The following is an 18,288-nucleotide window of genomic DNA, read 5'->3' on the forward strand; positions in this document are numbered from 1 at the left end:
ATATATATATATATTATACCTGGTGATATATATATCACCAGGTATATTAGTTTCCCCATAAATGAATAACTATATCAATTCTGATAAAGTTTACACATGATCTATATGAGGAAAACTAACCTTGATGAAAAATACTAAGAACTAATAAGTGTTCATGCTCTTGAATAAGAATATTTGCTCATTATTATCAGGTGTCAGTTCTTCCCAGCCTGCTCTACAGTCCATTAAATTCCAACCTGAATCTCAGGAAGTGGTTTTGCAGATTTTGGCAAAGCCACTCAAAAAATTTGAATGGAGGGCTAGTGAGATGGCTCTGTAAGTAATGGTAATTGCTATAAAACATGGCAACCTGAGTTTGAGTCCCCGACCCATGTGGTGGAAGGAGCCAACTGGTTCCTGCAAGCTGTCTGACCTCAGTGCATACCAATACACATACACACCCAAAATGAAATGTCTGAGTTCATCTGGAAGTCAAAAGACCAAATAGCCAACTCTATACCAACAGAAATGAAAGAGGTCAGAGGATTGCCACTCTCCAATTTAGAAACCTGCTATTGAGTTGCTGAGGTCAGCACCAAATGTGAAATGAATACAAACTATTTCAGTACTGCAAACAATTAAGTGCACAGTGGTAGGTGGTGACATTGCTAGTCAAACGTGTTTGCTGATACAACAGCCAACCATCCAACCTGTACCGACTAACTTTAATAACCACACAGGCACAGTCACGATTGGTCGACAGCCGCACACAGGCACAGTCATGATTGGTCGACAGCCGCACACAGGCACAGTCACGATTGGTCGACAGCCGCACACAGGCACAGTCATGATTGGTCGACAGTTGCACACTTGAGCTTTCTGATACTACAAGGCACGAGGCATTAGACACACTATGGCAGCTGAGTTATCTAAAACAGATGTATTTCTAGCCAGAGTTCAGCAACCTCCTGAGACACCTCACTGCTGTCCAAGGATACTACTGTTAACACACTTGCTGAAGGCAAGCAAAAGCCACCCCTGACTCCAGAGACTGTTGAAAAGCTGGCCAGTGGTCTGAACCTTGTCACACAGAAGGCCTGGAGAATGGAGTTGTCAAAGCCCTATTGACTATTCTACATCTTAATGAACAAAGAAGAGCTTCAGATGAGTTAAACAAAGTTCCATGCAAGTCAGTGTGAGGAGTCTGGTACCCTCTTCCCCCCCTCTCCCCTGCTTACTTTCAGGCACACATCACAATATTCATTTCTCCTACACTGATAACAACACAGTGGTAAATCTGTGTATTGATAATGGGAGATACTGGGAATACATTTCAGGTTCCATTTCAGACAAGCAATAAATGATGCAAAGATAGTCTTTTTAACAAATAGTCCTGAAACTGAGTATCAATATCATCGAGACAAGTTCTTAAGCGTACAGCAGAAGTCAATGTAGATAGAGAACTATGACATTCTGAGAAGACAACACAGGATAAAATTAGGTAACCCTGAAAACAATGAGAATGATATGAATACAACATTAAAGGCACAATCCATAAAAGAAATAATTGACAAGTTAAATATCAATAAGACAATAAAACCTAAAACTTTTGCTCTAGGAAAGTCAACTTCAAGGGAATGAGAATACAAGCCAAAGAATAGGAAAAATATGAGCAAGACACATATCTCAAAGAACTGCTATTCACAAAATATGAAGAACTCTTCAAGTCTTACAGGAAAATGAACACAAGGTCTAGACAGACATTATGCTACAGAAGATATGCAGACTCAAATGAGCATATGGACAAACGTCCACTGTCTTCTGACAGTATGGAAATTCACATGGAAGCATCAATGAAACATGTCTACTAAAAGCCAAAAATCTAGGGCTAGAGAGATGGCTCAGTGGTTAAGTGCACTCCCAGCAACCACATGGTGGCTCACAACCATCTGTAATAAGAGCTGATGCCCTCTTCTGGAGTGTCCGAAGACAGCTATAGTGTACTCATATACATTAAATAAATAAATAAATTTAGAAAAAAAAAAAAGGGTAAAATCCAAAGCACTGACATCAAACACTGGTGAGGATGTGGGACAAGAGCTCATGTTCAGTGCTGCTACACCTTCAGAAATATCCAGACAGAAGGAAGATGTAGTAATTAGTTATTAAATTAAACAAAGTCAGCCAGTGGTAGTGGTGCATGCCTTTGATCCAGCACTCAGGAGGCAGAGGCAAATGATCTCTGAGTTTAAGAACAGCCTTGTCTATAGACCAAGCTCCAGGATAGCCAGGGCTACACATCAAGAAACCCTGTCTCAACAAAACAAAACAAAACAAAACAAAACAAAACAAAACAAAACAAAACAAAACACTTACTGCTATGGCAGAGAACCTGGATTCAGTTCCTAGCACTACATGGCAATTCACAGCCATCTGTAACTCCAGGACCAGGAGATCTGTCACCCTCTTCTGGCCTCCATGTGCACTAGGCACACACAGTACACATACATCCATGTAGGTAAACACACACACACACACACACACACACACAAGAAAGCCTAAATCTCTGTTAAAATTTAAAGAATTCCACGTGGGCCATCCATCAGCCATGCTCCCTAGTATTTACCGAAAGGAAATGAAACTTACATCCTCAAAAGCCTGCATAAGGAGAAGTAGGGCAGCTTTACCCAAAACTACACCAAAATTGGAAGCAACCAAGATGTCCTTCTGTTCAAGAATCAACAAATTGAACAATTAGGATAATGTGTTATTATTTAGCACAAACAAAAGAAGTATCAAGACATCTGGAACCCCAAAGATATACTAAGTGGGAAAGGCATCTGGGTACCTACAGTATGATCCCAACTATGTAACTTTCTTGAAAGGCAAAAGAACTAAGAGATGGGAAAAAAAAGAAGCAGTTACCACAGTAACTGGCAGTGGTGGCCAGCAGTATTTAGAGGAAGAAAGGTTGTGTAACCAACACACACTTTCAGGGCTGTGAAACCATCAAGACATTACAACAGTAGACACATACCACTGTTTAAACACTTTTACACTGGTAAAAACACCTAGCATGTGTCCCACCAAGAGTGGGTGCCGAGGTAAACTGTGGGGTTTGGGTAATAAGCTTGTCAATAGAGACTCAAGACTCCTCACAAATACAGCACTATGCTGTGGGGTGTTGACAATGAGGGAGGTGCAGGGAATTCTCCGTACTCTCAAGTTTGTCCTGCAACTCAAAGCACTCTAAAAGACACTCATTAATTTTAGAAGCTACGTGGTCAGCACAATCACACCAATGATCTCAATAAGCAAAGGAAGCCAGAGTACAAACTGGAGGACTCCATGGACAGCCTCAGGCTTACAAGGGTTCAACTGGGTATCTTTTTTAACTTTACAAAGACATAAACGTGATTCTGTGGAAATAATACTTTAAGCTTGGAGACTTAATCCCTTTCTGGGCCGGGGGCATGCAGCCTCTGTCTGGGGAAGCTCACCTCCCTCCACCCCACCCGTCATCAACCATCACAAGACAAGTGGGCAGGCCACACGCTGCCACAGGAGGGTGTTAAGCTGGTTAACGAGAGATATTTGCTCTATGATGCTTTCAAAGTACACTGTACTATGGGTGCATTAAGATGGAACCTCGTTGTAAGTCAAGAAGGCTCTGTATTATGAAAATAAATCTTATCAACAGTAATAACAAATATATAATATTTGTCTAGAGCCATATGGGAGGGTGACTGATGAGGAAGAGAATTTTGGAGTAGAGAGAAACTTCCTGTATTTTTATGATAACGTAAATGTGCACATTTTGTTCCAATTCATTAAGTCATGTATTTAATATGGGTGCATTTCATTATAAATAAACTATATCTCAACATAGCTGATCACAAACAGCTGTGGTTTATGTTGTTAAGATATGACAGTTATCTACGGGAATATTCTATATGGGATAGTAGATGCTGTAAGTACTTTTAGATGTCTCAATACAGGTGGATAGCTCAGGACTTTTGCAGTATAAAAGCCAATCATAAGGGCCCAAGGTCATTATTTGGGTTTGTAGGCTTGGCAAGTGGGGGCGACACACAGGATGACATCCAGGGCCTGGCACATGCTAGGAAGGCCCTCTACAGCTACAAGCAGCCTAACTGGATGCTGCCGTTGTTGTTGTTGTTGTTGTTGTTTTGTTTCTGTTTTTTCTTTCTCAAGACAGATACTCACTATATAGCCCTAGCTGTCCTAAAATTCACTATGTAGACCAGGCTGGCCTCAAACTCACAGAAATCCACCTGCCTCAGCCTCCTGAGTGCTAGAATTAAAGGTGTGCGATACTACACCAAGCTCTCTAACTTCTCAAAGATAGTAGTGGGCAGGCAGATTCTCCCCTATGTATAAGATCTTCAGTAGAACAATAATATTAATATTTCCAAGGAATCGGGAAATAGAAAATATGACCTGTTTTTCAGCAGCAGATGAAAAGACAAAATAAGTATAAAGATTTGGAAAAAATATACATTTGTCATGTTGCATAATTTAACAACTATTACCAGTGGAGCAGCTAATGACTTTGACATAGCACATCAGCAAAGAGTGATTATCAAATATTTAATAAAATTTTGGGGGCTGGTGAGATGGCTCAGTGGGTAAGAGCACCCGACTGCTCTCCCAAAGGTCCGGAGTTCAAATCCCAGCAACCACATGGTGGCTCATAACCATCTGTAACAAGATCTTACACCCTCTTCTGGAGAGTCTGAAGACAGCTACAGTGTACTTACATAAAATAAATAAATAAATCTTTAAAAAAAATTTTAAAAAAAAATTTTGGTATTGTATTCTGTACAATAGAGGACCAGTATATAGGATATCTGTTGAAACCTAGCCATCACTTCTATTAACATAAGATTTCAATTAAATGGATGTGATTGGGATAAAGTGTTAGAATAGCTCATGGGTAAAGAACTGGTGATGAATTTTGAGAACACACCTTGGTCCATTTCAAATGAATGTTTAGAATTGGTACCCTTAGCTTGTGAGACTGCTCTAAAATGTCTTCCTGTGTTTTCTTTGTTATCATGCTTTTCAACAAAAATTTATCAACAGGTTAGCTACATTATGTCCTCTCACTCGTGTTAACACTGATTCAACAAAGATTAAGCAGATAAAGCAAGCCGATTGGTCACAATAAAGACTTTGAAAATGAACACGCTAATACACAGTGTTTATAAAATATGTGTACACCGAACAGTAAACATACAGTTTAAGGACCAGAAAGACATCACAGTAGGACTGAAACCGCTAGCCAAGCAAACCTGCGGAGCCCAGGTCAATTCTCAGCACATTACAGATTCAATGTTCTACATCTGTAGCCCCATATCCCTGTTTTGAAGTGAGAAGTGGAGACAGGAGACTCACACAGAGCTCGCGAGGCAGTTAGCCTGGACCATGCATAGAGCACAGAAGCAGAGATAACCTGAGACCCTGGTGAAACAAGAAAAAGGAGAGAACCCACTATCATCTAACCAACTGCCCTCTGACCTCCACACACTCACCACGATGTGAGAGTGTGCGCTCACACACACCTTTTAAAACATACATATTTCTACTCCATAGGTTTGATGAGAGTCACAGTGATTCTCAATGTTAATTAACAATGCACATACTTTCAATCATCATCATGTATCAATTTTGTAATTCTATGCTTTTTCTATTCTATTCTTCTACAAAGAGAATTAGTTTCTTTGTTCTGTTGGTATTTACACAATGGAAGACATACAGATCAATAAAACAGAATACAGAGGCCCAAAATAAACTTTGACATACATGCTCAAATGATTTTCAGCAAGGGTACCACACCACCAGAGCGGGAGGTGCTGCTCTAGTCAACAAATGTTACTGGGAAAACTGGATTATCCACAAGCTACAGGCTGAAACTGAAGCTCTGTGAACACACTGTGAACACACACACACACACACACACACACACACACACATACACATACACACGCTCACACAATTTTAAAATGGATTAAAGATCTAGCTACTGGGACTGGAAACTAAAACACCTGGGGAAAACCCAGGGTATAATCTTGACCACGCAGGTAGGTCTTGGTGACCATTTCTCAGTTAAACAAAGAAGCACATACGACCAAGGCAAAGCCAGGGCTGGGCACACAGTTCTAAGGTGGAGTGCTCGCCTCACACACCCAAGGCTGTGGGTTCAAGTCTCAGTGCCAGAAAAAACAAAAACAGACAAGCACTCTGCTTACATTTATTAAGCACTCATTTTTTTTTGTTAATGTACAGATCAGTTGGACTGATTGTAGAAAAATGGTCTTATGTTTTATTTGCCATTTTGTTCTTTCATAAAATAATTTGTATTACATTTAAGAATGATTGTGTGTGTTTTAGATCTAGTTTAATTGTATTTACGGTTGGAATTTTAAGTGAGTCCTGCCAGTTTGAAGCCTTCTTTGGAGCTTACTATGCAGAGGTCATGGCGGCACCTTTCCCTACCCTTCCCTTTCCTTCAGGGAATTCACCTTTAATCCAGAACATTTGCTGCTGTTCCTTGACAATGAGAGAAATCCACAAGGAAGAATGCTAAAGTGTGGTTGAGAAAAGTCCCAGCAACAAGTCCCTGAGTTTGGACTGTGCTGCCACCTTGTGGCCATTTTATCTACAAATACAAATGAGAAGATCCATCTTTTGCTCCTCCCACCCCTCGTTGAAATAAGGTCTTGTGTAGCCCACGTTGGCCTAGAACTGCCTACATAAGCAATGATAATCCAGAACCCCTCCTGACCCTCTTGCCTCTGTGTTCCTAGGCTGGGATTACAGGCCTGGACCACCATGCCCAGCATACTGACTTTTCTGTCTTCTTTTCCTTTCTGCCCACCCTCTCCTTTCTCTCTCTTCCATCAAACTACCTGGCAAGCTCCAGAAAGCCTCCTGAGTCCCTTGCCTTTCTTCACCTCAGTCTTGCTTTTTAAATCCAAGTCCTGTTTCCCGGTGACTTACTATGTAGGTTTGAGCATTGAGAGATTATACCAAACTGCAACACAAGATAGATTATGTAATTAATTAAATACAATGTGCTCTAATAAAAGTTAATAACACTAGCGATAAAATATAAATTATTCTGTCACCCAAAAAGAGCACCACCTCCTGTGCAGCCCTCAGCAAGCGCAGCTATCTTGGCTGCATCCCAAATCAGGCTGCCGATCACTGACTGTGAAATATCCAACCGCGTAAAGGTCTTTTTAAATGTGGATTCTATAATCTTCATTATAACTACATACTTTTATATGGATGATGCACATAGTTCATCAGAATGATTATGAGGGAGCTGGAGAGATGGCTCAGCAGTTAAGGGCACTGACTGCTCTCCCAGAGGTCCTGAGTTCAATTCCCATAGTGGCTCATAACCATCTGTAATGAGATCTGATGCCCTCTTCTGATGTGTCCAAAGAGACAGTGCACTCATATAAATAAAATAAATCTTTTTTTAAAAAAAAAGACTGATTATGAAACAGGGAGACGGACTGAGACAGAAGCTTCTTGCTTCCGCTAAGTACCCACCAGCAGAGCCCTCTTCAGAACTATGGGCAGAGCTTTCTTCTGCTGTTGGTGGTGGTGGTGTTTGTTTGTTTCCTTTGGACAAACGAAGTGCTATCCTTAGACTCCACATGGAAGCCAGATGCAGTAGCACAAGCATCTGTAATTGAGCATGTCCTCCGAGACATCGCAGGCAGAGGCAGGAGAATCACAGAAAGCTCTGAGGGCAGCAAGCCCAGAGATGGTGGCAGTAAACACTAAAGCCCTTTCTCAAGCAAGGTAGGCCACACCCGAGGCTGTCCTCTGAAGATGCAAGGGCACCTGAATACTCACTAAAGTCTGGGAAGCGAAAGGAAAGGAGTCTAGTGAGGAGACTGGCAAGGTACAGGGTCCAACGAGATAAAAGGACAACCTCTAACATTCTACAGTTAATTGTGTGCTGAGAAAGTACATGAAGACTTCAAATGTTCCCAACTCAAAAGAAATAATAAATATTTGAAGTGATAGTGTTTATATATGTTTGGCCCAGGGAGTGGCACTATTAGGAGATGTAGCCTTGTTGGAATAGGTGTGTCATTGTGGGCAAGGGCTTTGATACCCTAGTCCTAGCTCCCTGCAAGTCAGTATTCTGCTAGCAGCCTTCAGATGACGATGTAGACCTCTCAGCTCCTCCTGCACCATGCCTGCCNNGATGCTGCCATGCTCCTGCCTTGATGATAATGGACTGGACCTCTGAACCTGTAAGTCAGCCCCAATTAAATGCTGTCCTTATATAAGAGTTGCCTTGGTCATTGTGTCTGTTCACAGCAGTAAAACCCTAACTAAGACAGATGGTTATACCAATTAGCCTAACCATTACACATAAGTATCTTCCATTGTCATAATTAGAATTTTAATATATATTTTTAATACCATTGAGCTTCCTAAAACCATACAAATACACAAGTGGATGATATTACATGGTGCATGTTTGCTGCTTCTTCTGGGCATTCTTTAGGGCATGATTTAATGAGTATCCAACCCTAACCACCACTGAAGTTGCCTGCCACACATGGATGACCAACAAGTCTATGGGGCTTGTTTCTTCCTTTTCCTAGCCTGACTGAACCTATGGCACACTATCCTTTTTTTTAATTATATAATATATCTCAACAGCTTTCTAAAACTACCACATTTTTTAGATTTACTAAAAAATTTTAGATTTACTAAAAAATTAGATAAGGTCTTACTAGCCCTGGCTAGCCTAGAACTCAATACAAAGCTAGCCTCAAACTCACAGAGATCTGCGTGCCTCACCAAAAGCAACACTTGTCTTAACATGAAGGGAGCCACACATACGGGTATCATGGGTTTTCCAGGGAACTTCTGAGAGGAAAGAAAGAGCTGTCACTTCCCCAGATCTATTCCATTCCCCAACTGCTAGAAATAAAGGCATTTACCACCACATACAATTTTTTATATAATACTGTATAGTGGAGTATCACTGCTAGAACTAAGCAGAAGGTGAGCTACGAGAATCAACTTTCAGTCACTTGTAAATTCAGTGAGGAGATGTTCTGGACACAACAGCAAAACCAAAAGATAGTGGAGGATGAGAGTCAACAGCGAATGTACCACAGAAACCAGGCAGGGAAAGCAACTGAACACCATTAGCTGAGAACTGACTAGTGCCCTAGAGAGCCTGGGAAACAGAGCCCAAGGGAACACAGCCAGTCTCCAGGGAGCCCCGTGGCTGGGAGAGGGCTGCTGACAATGGCCACCAGAGTCTAACAACGGAAGCACACCACACTTAACACCAAAGCAGCAGACAGGAGGTGCTCCTGGGAGCCCATTCTCCCTGAGGGAGCAGAGCTTATGCTTGACGGCTGTGACGGCTGTTCGTGGTAACTAATAGACTACACAGTAAGTCCGCACTTACTCATTCAAGTAGCCTGAGGAAGAACAAGGGAACAGGAGTACAAGGGGTCACACCGAGCAGTGTGCAGAGTCTGAGAAATGGGGAGCAGAAGACACAGCCAGTGAGAGAGTGAGAAAGGATGCAGAGAGAAAGGCCGGGCCTCACCAAAAGCAACACTTGTCTTAACGTGAAGGGAGCCACACATACAGGTATCATGGGTTTTCCAGGGAACTTCTAAGAGGAAAGAAAGAGCTGTCACTTCCCATAACTTGTGTTTAGACAGAGTCAAACTCTCCCTCTGAGGCTGGGGAGATGGCTCAGCAGTTATAAGCACTTGTTGCTCTTGCATAGGACCTGGGTCCAGTTCCCACCACCCAGGTGGTGGCTCGACACCATTTGTAACTCCAGTTCCAGGAGCTCAGAGATACTCTTCTAGTTTCCTCAGATACTGCTTTCATATACAAATAAACAGGGCAAAACTCTCATATAAAATAAATCTTTTCTTAAAATGTTGCCAGAAAGAAAGAGAGGAGAGAGAGAGAGAGAGAGAGAGAGAGAGAGAGAGAGAGAGAGAGAGAGAGAGAGGAAGGTCCCTTTGTGGAGTGAGGGTCTGTTGGTCCAAACTCGCTCCCCTTGCTCTCTTGCTGAGGCCAGTTCAGCTCGGTGTCACGGAAAGGCAGATCTCCCTGGCTACCGCACAGACAAGAGAGCCCCAAGCCCTGCCCGCACACTAAGCCTGGATTCTATTCTACATGTGAAAGAGATGCTGAGAAAAGGGCCTGAGGTTTTACTCTTACACTCACAGGGGAAAGAAACCTCAATGCATGGACTTTACCAGAGATTGCCCTTTTATCCGGGCTGGAATAAGTATGCAGACATGTATATTTTCATCTTTGGAACAGGTGGTTTGATATGCAAATAAAGTAATAAGTGTCACAGCCGTATCCTAGCAGTAGCTACTTTCCAAACGTTGCCATGGCACCAATTCAACAGTGTTCTTAGAGGCAGTCACACCTCAGCAAGGACTAACCTGGACCAGAAAAAATTAAAAGAACTAATCGAAACAGAAAAGGAGCCCTGCTGCGGTATCAGGGATGAGTCTTGATGGCACAGGTACCCTCTGAATCTACATGAAGCAAGGCATAGGACATCAAGGAGACAAAGAACATGGACCAGTGCCTCTAACACCTGCAGTGTGAGCCAAGCCTGGAGACAAAGATGGTAATTATAAACCGCTAACAGTTGTTTTTAGCTCTGAGCAGATTGCACACGGATTGGGAAGGGCAAACTCCACTCTCCAACTACTCCAGCGCAAACTGTGCCTTAGCAGCACTCCCCGCTGAAGCAGGAGCAGTCTGTCCTCATTGTGTGTGCGTTTGTGTTAAACGGAGGAAGTGTGTCCTCCCTTGGCCACAGTCCAGGGCCACTCACCACTGCCTATGAAAGAAAGTCCTTCAGCAAGCTGGACTCCCCACATCTCTCATGCTTACTACCAACAAATCTGCTTGCTCTTCAGAGGACAACATACATGTACCAAACATAGGCAAAAACAATGGAGAGCAGGGAGGGGGCAGTAGTGACACAAGTAGCCAGGGACACAAGCCAAAACCCACTTGGTGAGCCAGTCCAGGCTGCTGAGGTAGCCCTGAGCCACCTGGATAGGTGACTGATAATAAAATTATCGACATAAGACTAACCAATAACAAATTCATAAAGTAAGCCTTGAGTTCTATAAAAGCTTAAAGGGATGGTGCTCTTTCCCTCAGAGCAGGCTGGGGAAAAGGACAACCCAGGAAAACTAGAAAAAGAGAAGGCTCCAGGAGAGAGCCCCAGATAGTTATCACCGAAAAGGCATTAAGAAAAACGGGACTCCAGAGCACCCTCGTTTATACCAAAGCCATTGGTCATAAAGATCACCTTTCAGACAGTAATGCGCCATGTCAGCCTAAGGCTGAAACACAGGCAGGAGAGGGATAGAAATAAGGATATTTTTGGAAAGTAATAAAGAGTTTCACGTTGCTGCCTTTATTGTAAAAGACTAAGGACCTCATGATTTCCTAATGGCAGTTATAGGTCACCATATTCTTAGTTCCACACACCAGCTTAAAAAATAATCCCAAAAGCAGAAAAGGCCCTCGCCATACTTTCTCCATCTTTTGTGGAACAAAACACTGATGCGTAAAGGAGAAAACTTCACCTGTACCAGTTGATCTTCTGATTGCTGGGGGCATCACTGTTCCTTCTGGTCTGTTCCAAGTGCGTGTGCCGAGCGTGCATGCCCGTGTGTGTGCCTGCTCATACTGTGTGAGCATGTGGTGGAGTGTATCTGCATCTGTGCATACAAGAACGTGGAGGCCAGTCAGGCGGTGGTGGCATACACCTTTAATCCCAGCACTTGGAAGGCAGAGGCAGGCGGACTTCTGAGTTCGAGGCCAGCCTGGTCGACAGAGTGAGTTCCAGGACAGCAAGGGCTATACAGAGAAACCCTGTCTCGAAAAATAAAAACAAAAACAAAAAACAAAAAACAAAAAGAAAAGAAAAGAAAAAGAAAAAAAGGAAGAAAAATATGCAAAAATCTTTGACCTCCACAGGAGTATACACAGCTGAACACATGTACACACATAACATACAGAACGAAAATAATTACAACAAACTGAGAAGACAAAGCATAAAAATGTTTTCATATGAGAGACAATAATAAAGCTGAGCTGGGAGGTCACTGAAGCAAATGCATTTGTAAACTCCAAGTGAAAAATACATGTTGAAGAAATGGTCAGTTTACCTGGTTTGTACTCTCTGCCTTACCTATCTGGCTGTCTGGGCAGGGTTAGACATAAACAGCAAAGCCATAAACACTAAGCTCAACCTGAGGTGCACATCTCTAATCTCCACTACTCAGGACCTCAGGGGCCTGAGGCAGGAGGATTACAAATTCAAGGTTAGCCTTAGCCACATAAATTCAAGGCCAACAGGGACCACTTAATGAACTTATAAAAAAAATAGCAGAATTTAAAAAAGGGGGGGGGGGGCTGAAAAAAACAATGGATGCCTACCAGGCCTGGGCAGTCAGGAGTTCAGGCAGTTCAAAGACCATCAGGAGTTCAAAGTCATTTTTGGCTACAATCAGCTTCAAGGCCAGCATGAGCTATGAGATTTTGTTGCATATCTGCAACCAAAAAAAAAAAAAAAAAAACCCTAGAATCTGAAAAAAAGGGCTGAGATAGCACTAGCTTGATGGTAGCACTTCCCCAGTAACATTACTGATCAATCAATAAATATTATAAAAAGCATGAGAACTATTAATCATGCTTAATGAAAGTGGCTTTTCTTGGTACAACAGGAAAAATTAATCACAGAGTAAACACTCACCACTACCACATAAACTGTAGAATTTGGCACAGTTAAATAATATTGGGGGAATGCTCAAAGCATATTATATGTTAGCATGAAAAATGGTCTTATATAACCCTGTGTAATAAAATAAAAATAAATTAAAAATAAAACACAAATATAACCAAAAGCCTCTATAAAGCAGATAAAATATTTTTAAAAATGTATTTATTTTTATTTTATATGTACAAGTGTTTTGTCTACATGTATGTATATGCACCACATGTATGCCTGGTGCCCAAAGAGGCCAGAAGGTGGGACTGGAGTTACAGTTGTGAGCCACCAGATGGGTGCTAGGAACCAATCCTGAGGCCTCTGGAAGAGAAGTTCTCTCTCTCTCTCTCTCTCTCTCTCTCTCTCTCTCTCTCTCTCTCTCTCTCTCTCTCTCTCTCTCTCTCTCTCTCTCTCTCTCTCTCCCAAGACAGGGTTTCTCTGTGTAGCCCTGGCTGTTCTGGAACTCACTCTCTGTAGGCCAGGCTGGCCTCGAACTCAGAAATCCACCTGCCTCTGCCTCCCAAGTGCTGGGATTAAAGGCGTGCACCACCAATGCCAGACAAGAAGTACTCTTAGCCATCTCTGCAATCTTCACTTTTAAGAAAGGGCAGATATAGGATTCTTGATGCATTAGAAGCTCCTGCAGATCAATAAGCAAAACATTAGGTTTAAAAGAAGGTAAGGAATCAAGAAGAGTTCACAGAAAAGTGCTCTAGACCAATAAGCAAGTGGAATATGCCCAGGTGCATCAGAGAGAATGGGTGAGCTTTGCAACAGCCAAATGATAGTAGTGCACACTTCTCAGACGGGCAAATGTGCTGACGGTGATCACTGGGACCCAGTAGGTTAGTCATCCTTTCTAGGGAAAAGTTTCCTAGACAAAGTTAGCCTGATACTATGACTTAATCGATACTAAACAAAAGCAATCAGACATAGAAATGACTTACTTGTAAAAATACTCAAGATGCTGTTAATATTGAAAAGAGGCAAGAATGTGGAATTTTATAGTTATATAGTAAAATTATAAATAACCATGAACATTGCTTTTTGAAGTAATTTTAATAACAGAGAAAAAATATAACATACTGCAGTTTTAACTGGTGGGCCTTGTTAGAGGGGTTCCAAAGATTGCTATAGTGGGAATGAATGTTTCTTTAGCATATAGAAAAGTAGTGATCCCTTGAGCAAAACTGACCCAATGAGCTAATTCTAAAAGGATGGCATCTTCAAGTTACTGCCAATAGTCTTTAGAAACAGCTCGCTGTGCCTTTTGAAGGCAGGCACACTTAGAACCCGTGTCCCGAATACCAGCTACTACCACATTCAGCTAGGAGTCAAAGGATGAAACCATGAACAACAACAAAAGCCTGCTTGCTTCTTTGGGCTTTCACGTAGGGACCACCAAGACCATATGGGGCTTGGACTGTTGCCATAAAAGCAAATGGTGGCTGAGTCATGTCTGGCTCACAGTAAAGCAACTGACATCGACTATATGTATGATAGTACCCACTCCCAAGACATCCTTCTGAGCAGGGATTATGATCATCTTTGCAGACAAGGAAGCTGTGACTCCAGTGGCTAAGGGACTTTGACTACTAAGCTGGGAGGCTTGCCTTGAATGTAGGCAGTCTGTTTCTAGAACTTACTGTTAGTCCATTTGCTCTACAGACATGGAATCTATGAAACAGGTAAAGCTGTGTTCTGCCTTTCTCTTTAGTCTCCCCCACCACCACCTACCAGAGCCTCAATAAGGAAAACTGAACTGTGAACTCTATGATCTTCTCATATGTCTCACCTTCAGGCTAAATTGCACTTTGATAGCGATTGTGCTCAATTCCTTAAAGGAAAGGCGCTTGGAAAATGTATGCATTGTCTTCGGTTTCCCTGCTTTGGATATCTGTATAATTTCTCTTCCTTGTTTAGATCTGAAGCTAGACGACCATACAATCAGCAATGGAGCCACTGTATGAGGAGTATCTAACCCAAGGTGGGACAATAGTCAAACCTTACTACTGGCTCAGCTTCTCTCTAGATTGCACCAACTGCCCTTACCACATTCGGACAGGCGAGGAAGCGAGAGTTTCCTACACAGAATTTCATCAGACTTTTGGATTCCCGTGGTCAATGTACCCTCAAACAAAACACCTCACGTTTTATGAGCTGAGAAGTTCCTCCAAGAACCTGATACAAAAGGGCCTTGCTAGCAACTGCACCGGGAGTCACAACCACCCAGAATCAATGCTATTTGAGAAGAACGGTTACCTTGACGCAGTCATATTCCATAACAGCAACATTAGACATATCATTCTGTATTCCAGCAACTCCCCTTGTAACGAGGCTAAGCACTGCTGCGTCAGCAAAATGTACAACTTCCTGATAAGCTATCCAGAAGTCACCCTTACGGTTTTCTTTTCTCAGCTCTACCATACTGAGAATCAATTTCCTACCTCAGCATGGAACCGTAAGGCTCTCCAGAGCCTGGCCAGCTTATGGCCCCAAGTCACTTTGAGTCCAATATGTGGTGGCCTTTGGCACGCTATTCTTGAAAAGTTTGTTAGCGACACCTCTGGATCAACTGTTCCGCAGCCCTTTACAGCTGGGAGAATCCTGGCTGACAGGTATAACGCTTATGAAATCAACTCCATCATAGGAGTGAAGCCTTACTTCATTGATGGTCTTCTGAGCCGACAAAAAGAGAATCAGGACCCAGAAGCCTGGGCAACTTTTGAGAAGCACCCCTTAGGCAATGCTGCTCCTGCCCGGAGGCAGCCCCACGGGAGTCTGGACCCCAGGACTCCCGCCGTTCTCGTGCTGGTGCCTAACGGAGCTCTACCGCCAATTCATGTGGGTTCAAACCCACAGAAACCCAGAACCGTGGGAAGACACTTGAATATACTTCAACTGTCATCCTTCAAAGTCAAAGACCTAAAGAAACCTCCCTCGGGCAGGCCAGTGGAGGAGGTGGAAGTCATGAAGGGGTCTGCAAGGAGCCCAAAGGCAAACAGAAAGAACAGAAGCCAACGGAAGAAACAGACTCTAGTTATCAAGTCAAGCATTTGCCGTTTACTGGAGAGATAACAAAAAATAAATAAAATGGAATTTTCTCTCCTAGGTCTGACTAAGATGGAGATAAATTGATGTAAAAAAAAAACTGATTATTATAACAACTCCTATAATTGACACTATTTTCAACATAATCCAAAACTGTCATGAGGAACTGTATCTCTCTTTCTGAAAGTAACAGAACAAAATAAATGATTTTTTGTTTTATTATTTGTATGTGTGTGGATATTGTGCTTTCATTTATGCCTGTGCAGCATGTGTATCTGTCCCTTGGAGGCCAGAAGAGGACATGAGATCCCCTGAGACTGGAGTTACAGATGATTGTAAGCCGCCATGTGGGTGCTGGGAACTGAAGCCAGGTCCCCTGCAAGAGCAACCCAGTGCTGTTAACCAACAGGACATCCCTCCGGCCCCAAAAATAAATGTTTTAAGGCAAAAAAAGGAGTATTACTACTCTAGACTTCCCACATCATCCTTCCAAAAAGGACTAAGTAACTTCCTAAATTGGTTTCACCATAAAAATACACCAAAATTAAAGACCACCTGAGGTTCCTAACATTAAGTGCCATCTCGTGGGCAAAGCAGTGATTTTACATTGATTGTTGACTACGGTCAAAAGATTTTTGGATAGATCATTTTTTTCTAAAGTGACTGAAAATTGTTTTGTGTGAGAAAAAGCTCTTCTAAAAATTGATTGCATACGGCTACAAAAATTGATTTTTTTTTTTAAACCTGGCCAGCTAATCTGTTTAATCTTTCTGACTCAGAACACTCCCTCCAAGGAGATCATAGAGGCAGGATGATGTGTGAGGAGCTTCAAAGGCATCATCCATCAGTATTATACCAAACTCCACACCACTCTCTATGGCCTCCAAGGCTCTTTATTTCCTAGCCCATCAAGATTGCAATTTCTTATAGGGATCAGTCAGGGACTTGAATGCATTCTCTCTCATTCTCCTCTCTCTCTCTCTCTCTCTCTCTCTCTCTCTCTCTCTCTCTCTCTCTCTCTCTCTCTGCCTCCCTCCCTCCTTCCTTCCCCCCTCCCTTTTCTTTCTCCCTCCTTCTTAATCTTTGCTTTCTCCTGTGACACATAGCACAACATCCACTCAAAATGTAGGCAGCACAGTTGACTCTCCATCTCAATAAATGCTCCAACCACTGCTCGCCAGCATCCCTTTCCTCTCTGGGCAGTGCCTGTTTACCGACCATTGGTAGGATATCTTTGGTTGTAACTGTTATCATTATCCTCCTTCTATTACAGTTCCCCAGTGCAAAATATACATGTATTTCTTTCCATTTTTCTGGATACTTCTATGCCAATACATATTTGTACATTCACTTAAATTCTTCAAAATATACTTCTTTTAAAAACTGTTCTTTGATTAACCCTCTGGCCACCTACATGAACTTACTTGCCTCTCTACATACACTGCATACATTGTTTTTTCCTTGGAAACATGTAAATACATACTATAGGGAAAGTGTATTCACATGCAAATTCCTATTACACTTTCATATATACGGTCAAAGCTGATTCTATAAAATCTCTATACAAAGTCATGCTGCCTTAATATGGTAATATGCTAATATTAACATTAAATTCCATAATAATCCATGAAAGGGGAGAAAGAGATAAGAAAAACTGTCTTGTGATTAAAATAAATACGAATAAAATCTTTAAAGAAAGTCTCTGTCTTTAGCCTGCAGATTTTGATCAAAGTAATGGAATATAATTTTATCACAGGTATATAGTAACTATTATTTAAAGAGATATATTGAAGTTTAATATTAAATTATGAAACCCTATGACCATAAATTGAAATGCTATGTTTGGAAAAAAGTCGCCAATATAACGAATTTGGCATTTCTCTTTATGAACAGAGTCATTAGCTGACAGTCTAACTCCATAGTAGATGCCCTGGATTTGAGTCGCTAGCACCTCCCCTGCCAAATTAAAAAGGTAAAATCATTGCCACAGAACCAGTCTTCACAGTGGTGAGTAGACCTCAGCATCTCTCAGGTTACAAAGTGTACGGAGTCTGAATCTATGAATTTGGATTTCGTTGGTATATAACAAGAGAGAAGATGTTGACACTATAGGAAAAAGAAGTGCCCTCGATCACTACATTTCTATACTAATTAGATAGGTCTGTAACTCAGAAAAGGGAGGTAAATGAGAGCTCACCAGTTCAAGCCAATACTATAAAGAAGAAAATATACAGCCTTAGCCATGTGTGAGCTACACGGTAAGTCAAGGAGTTTGTTTGGTTGGTTGGTTGGTTGGTTGGGGGTTTTGGGGGGGGGGGTTAGTTTTTCATTTTTTCCTCGAGGCAGGGTTTCTCTGTGTAGCCCTGGCTGTCCTAGAACTCAATCAGTAGTGACCGAGCTATCCTCAAACTCAGAGG

General features: G+C 42.0%; 2 protein-coding genes across 4 annotated transcripts in view; one reads left to right on the forward strand and one right to left on the reverse strand.

Annotated features, from left to right (window-relative positions):
- Window positions 1-18,288, reverse strand: part of Rgl1 (ral guanine nucleotide dissociation stimulator like 1) — a 239,324-nt gene that overhangs the window by 214,509 nt on the left and 6,527 nt on the right. The gene's annotated exons all lie outside the window — the stretch shown is intronic.
- On the forward strand, window positions 10,438-16,084 carry Apobec4 (apolipoprotein B mRNA editing enzyme catalytic polypeptide like 4). Its single transcript, XM_021197722.1, has 2 exons — window positions 10,438-10,657; window positions 14,744-16,084. The coding sequence occupies exon 2, from the start codon at window positions 14,774-14,776 to the stop codon at window positions 15,896-15,898; it is 1,125 nt and encodes a 374-aa protein (XP_021053381.1). The 5' UTR covers window positions 10,438-10,657; window positions 14,744-14,773; the 3' UTR covers window positions 15,899-16,084.

The sequence above is a fragment of the Mus pahari genome, chromosome 5, assembly GCF_900095145.1.
Source record: "Mus pahari chromosome 5, PAHARI_EIJ_v1.1, whole genome shotgun sequence".
In the NCBI taxonomy this organism is placed as follows: Eukaryota; Metazoa; Chordata; class Mammalia; order Rodentia; family Muridae; genus Mus; species Mus pahari.

Coding starts and splice junctions, on each gene's coding strand:
- Apobec4 (XM_021197722.1), top strand. CDS start 14,774: ATGGAGCCACTGTATGAGGAGTATCTAACCCAAGGTGGGACAATAGTC.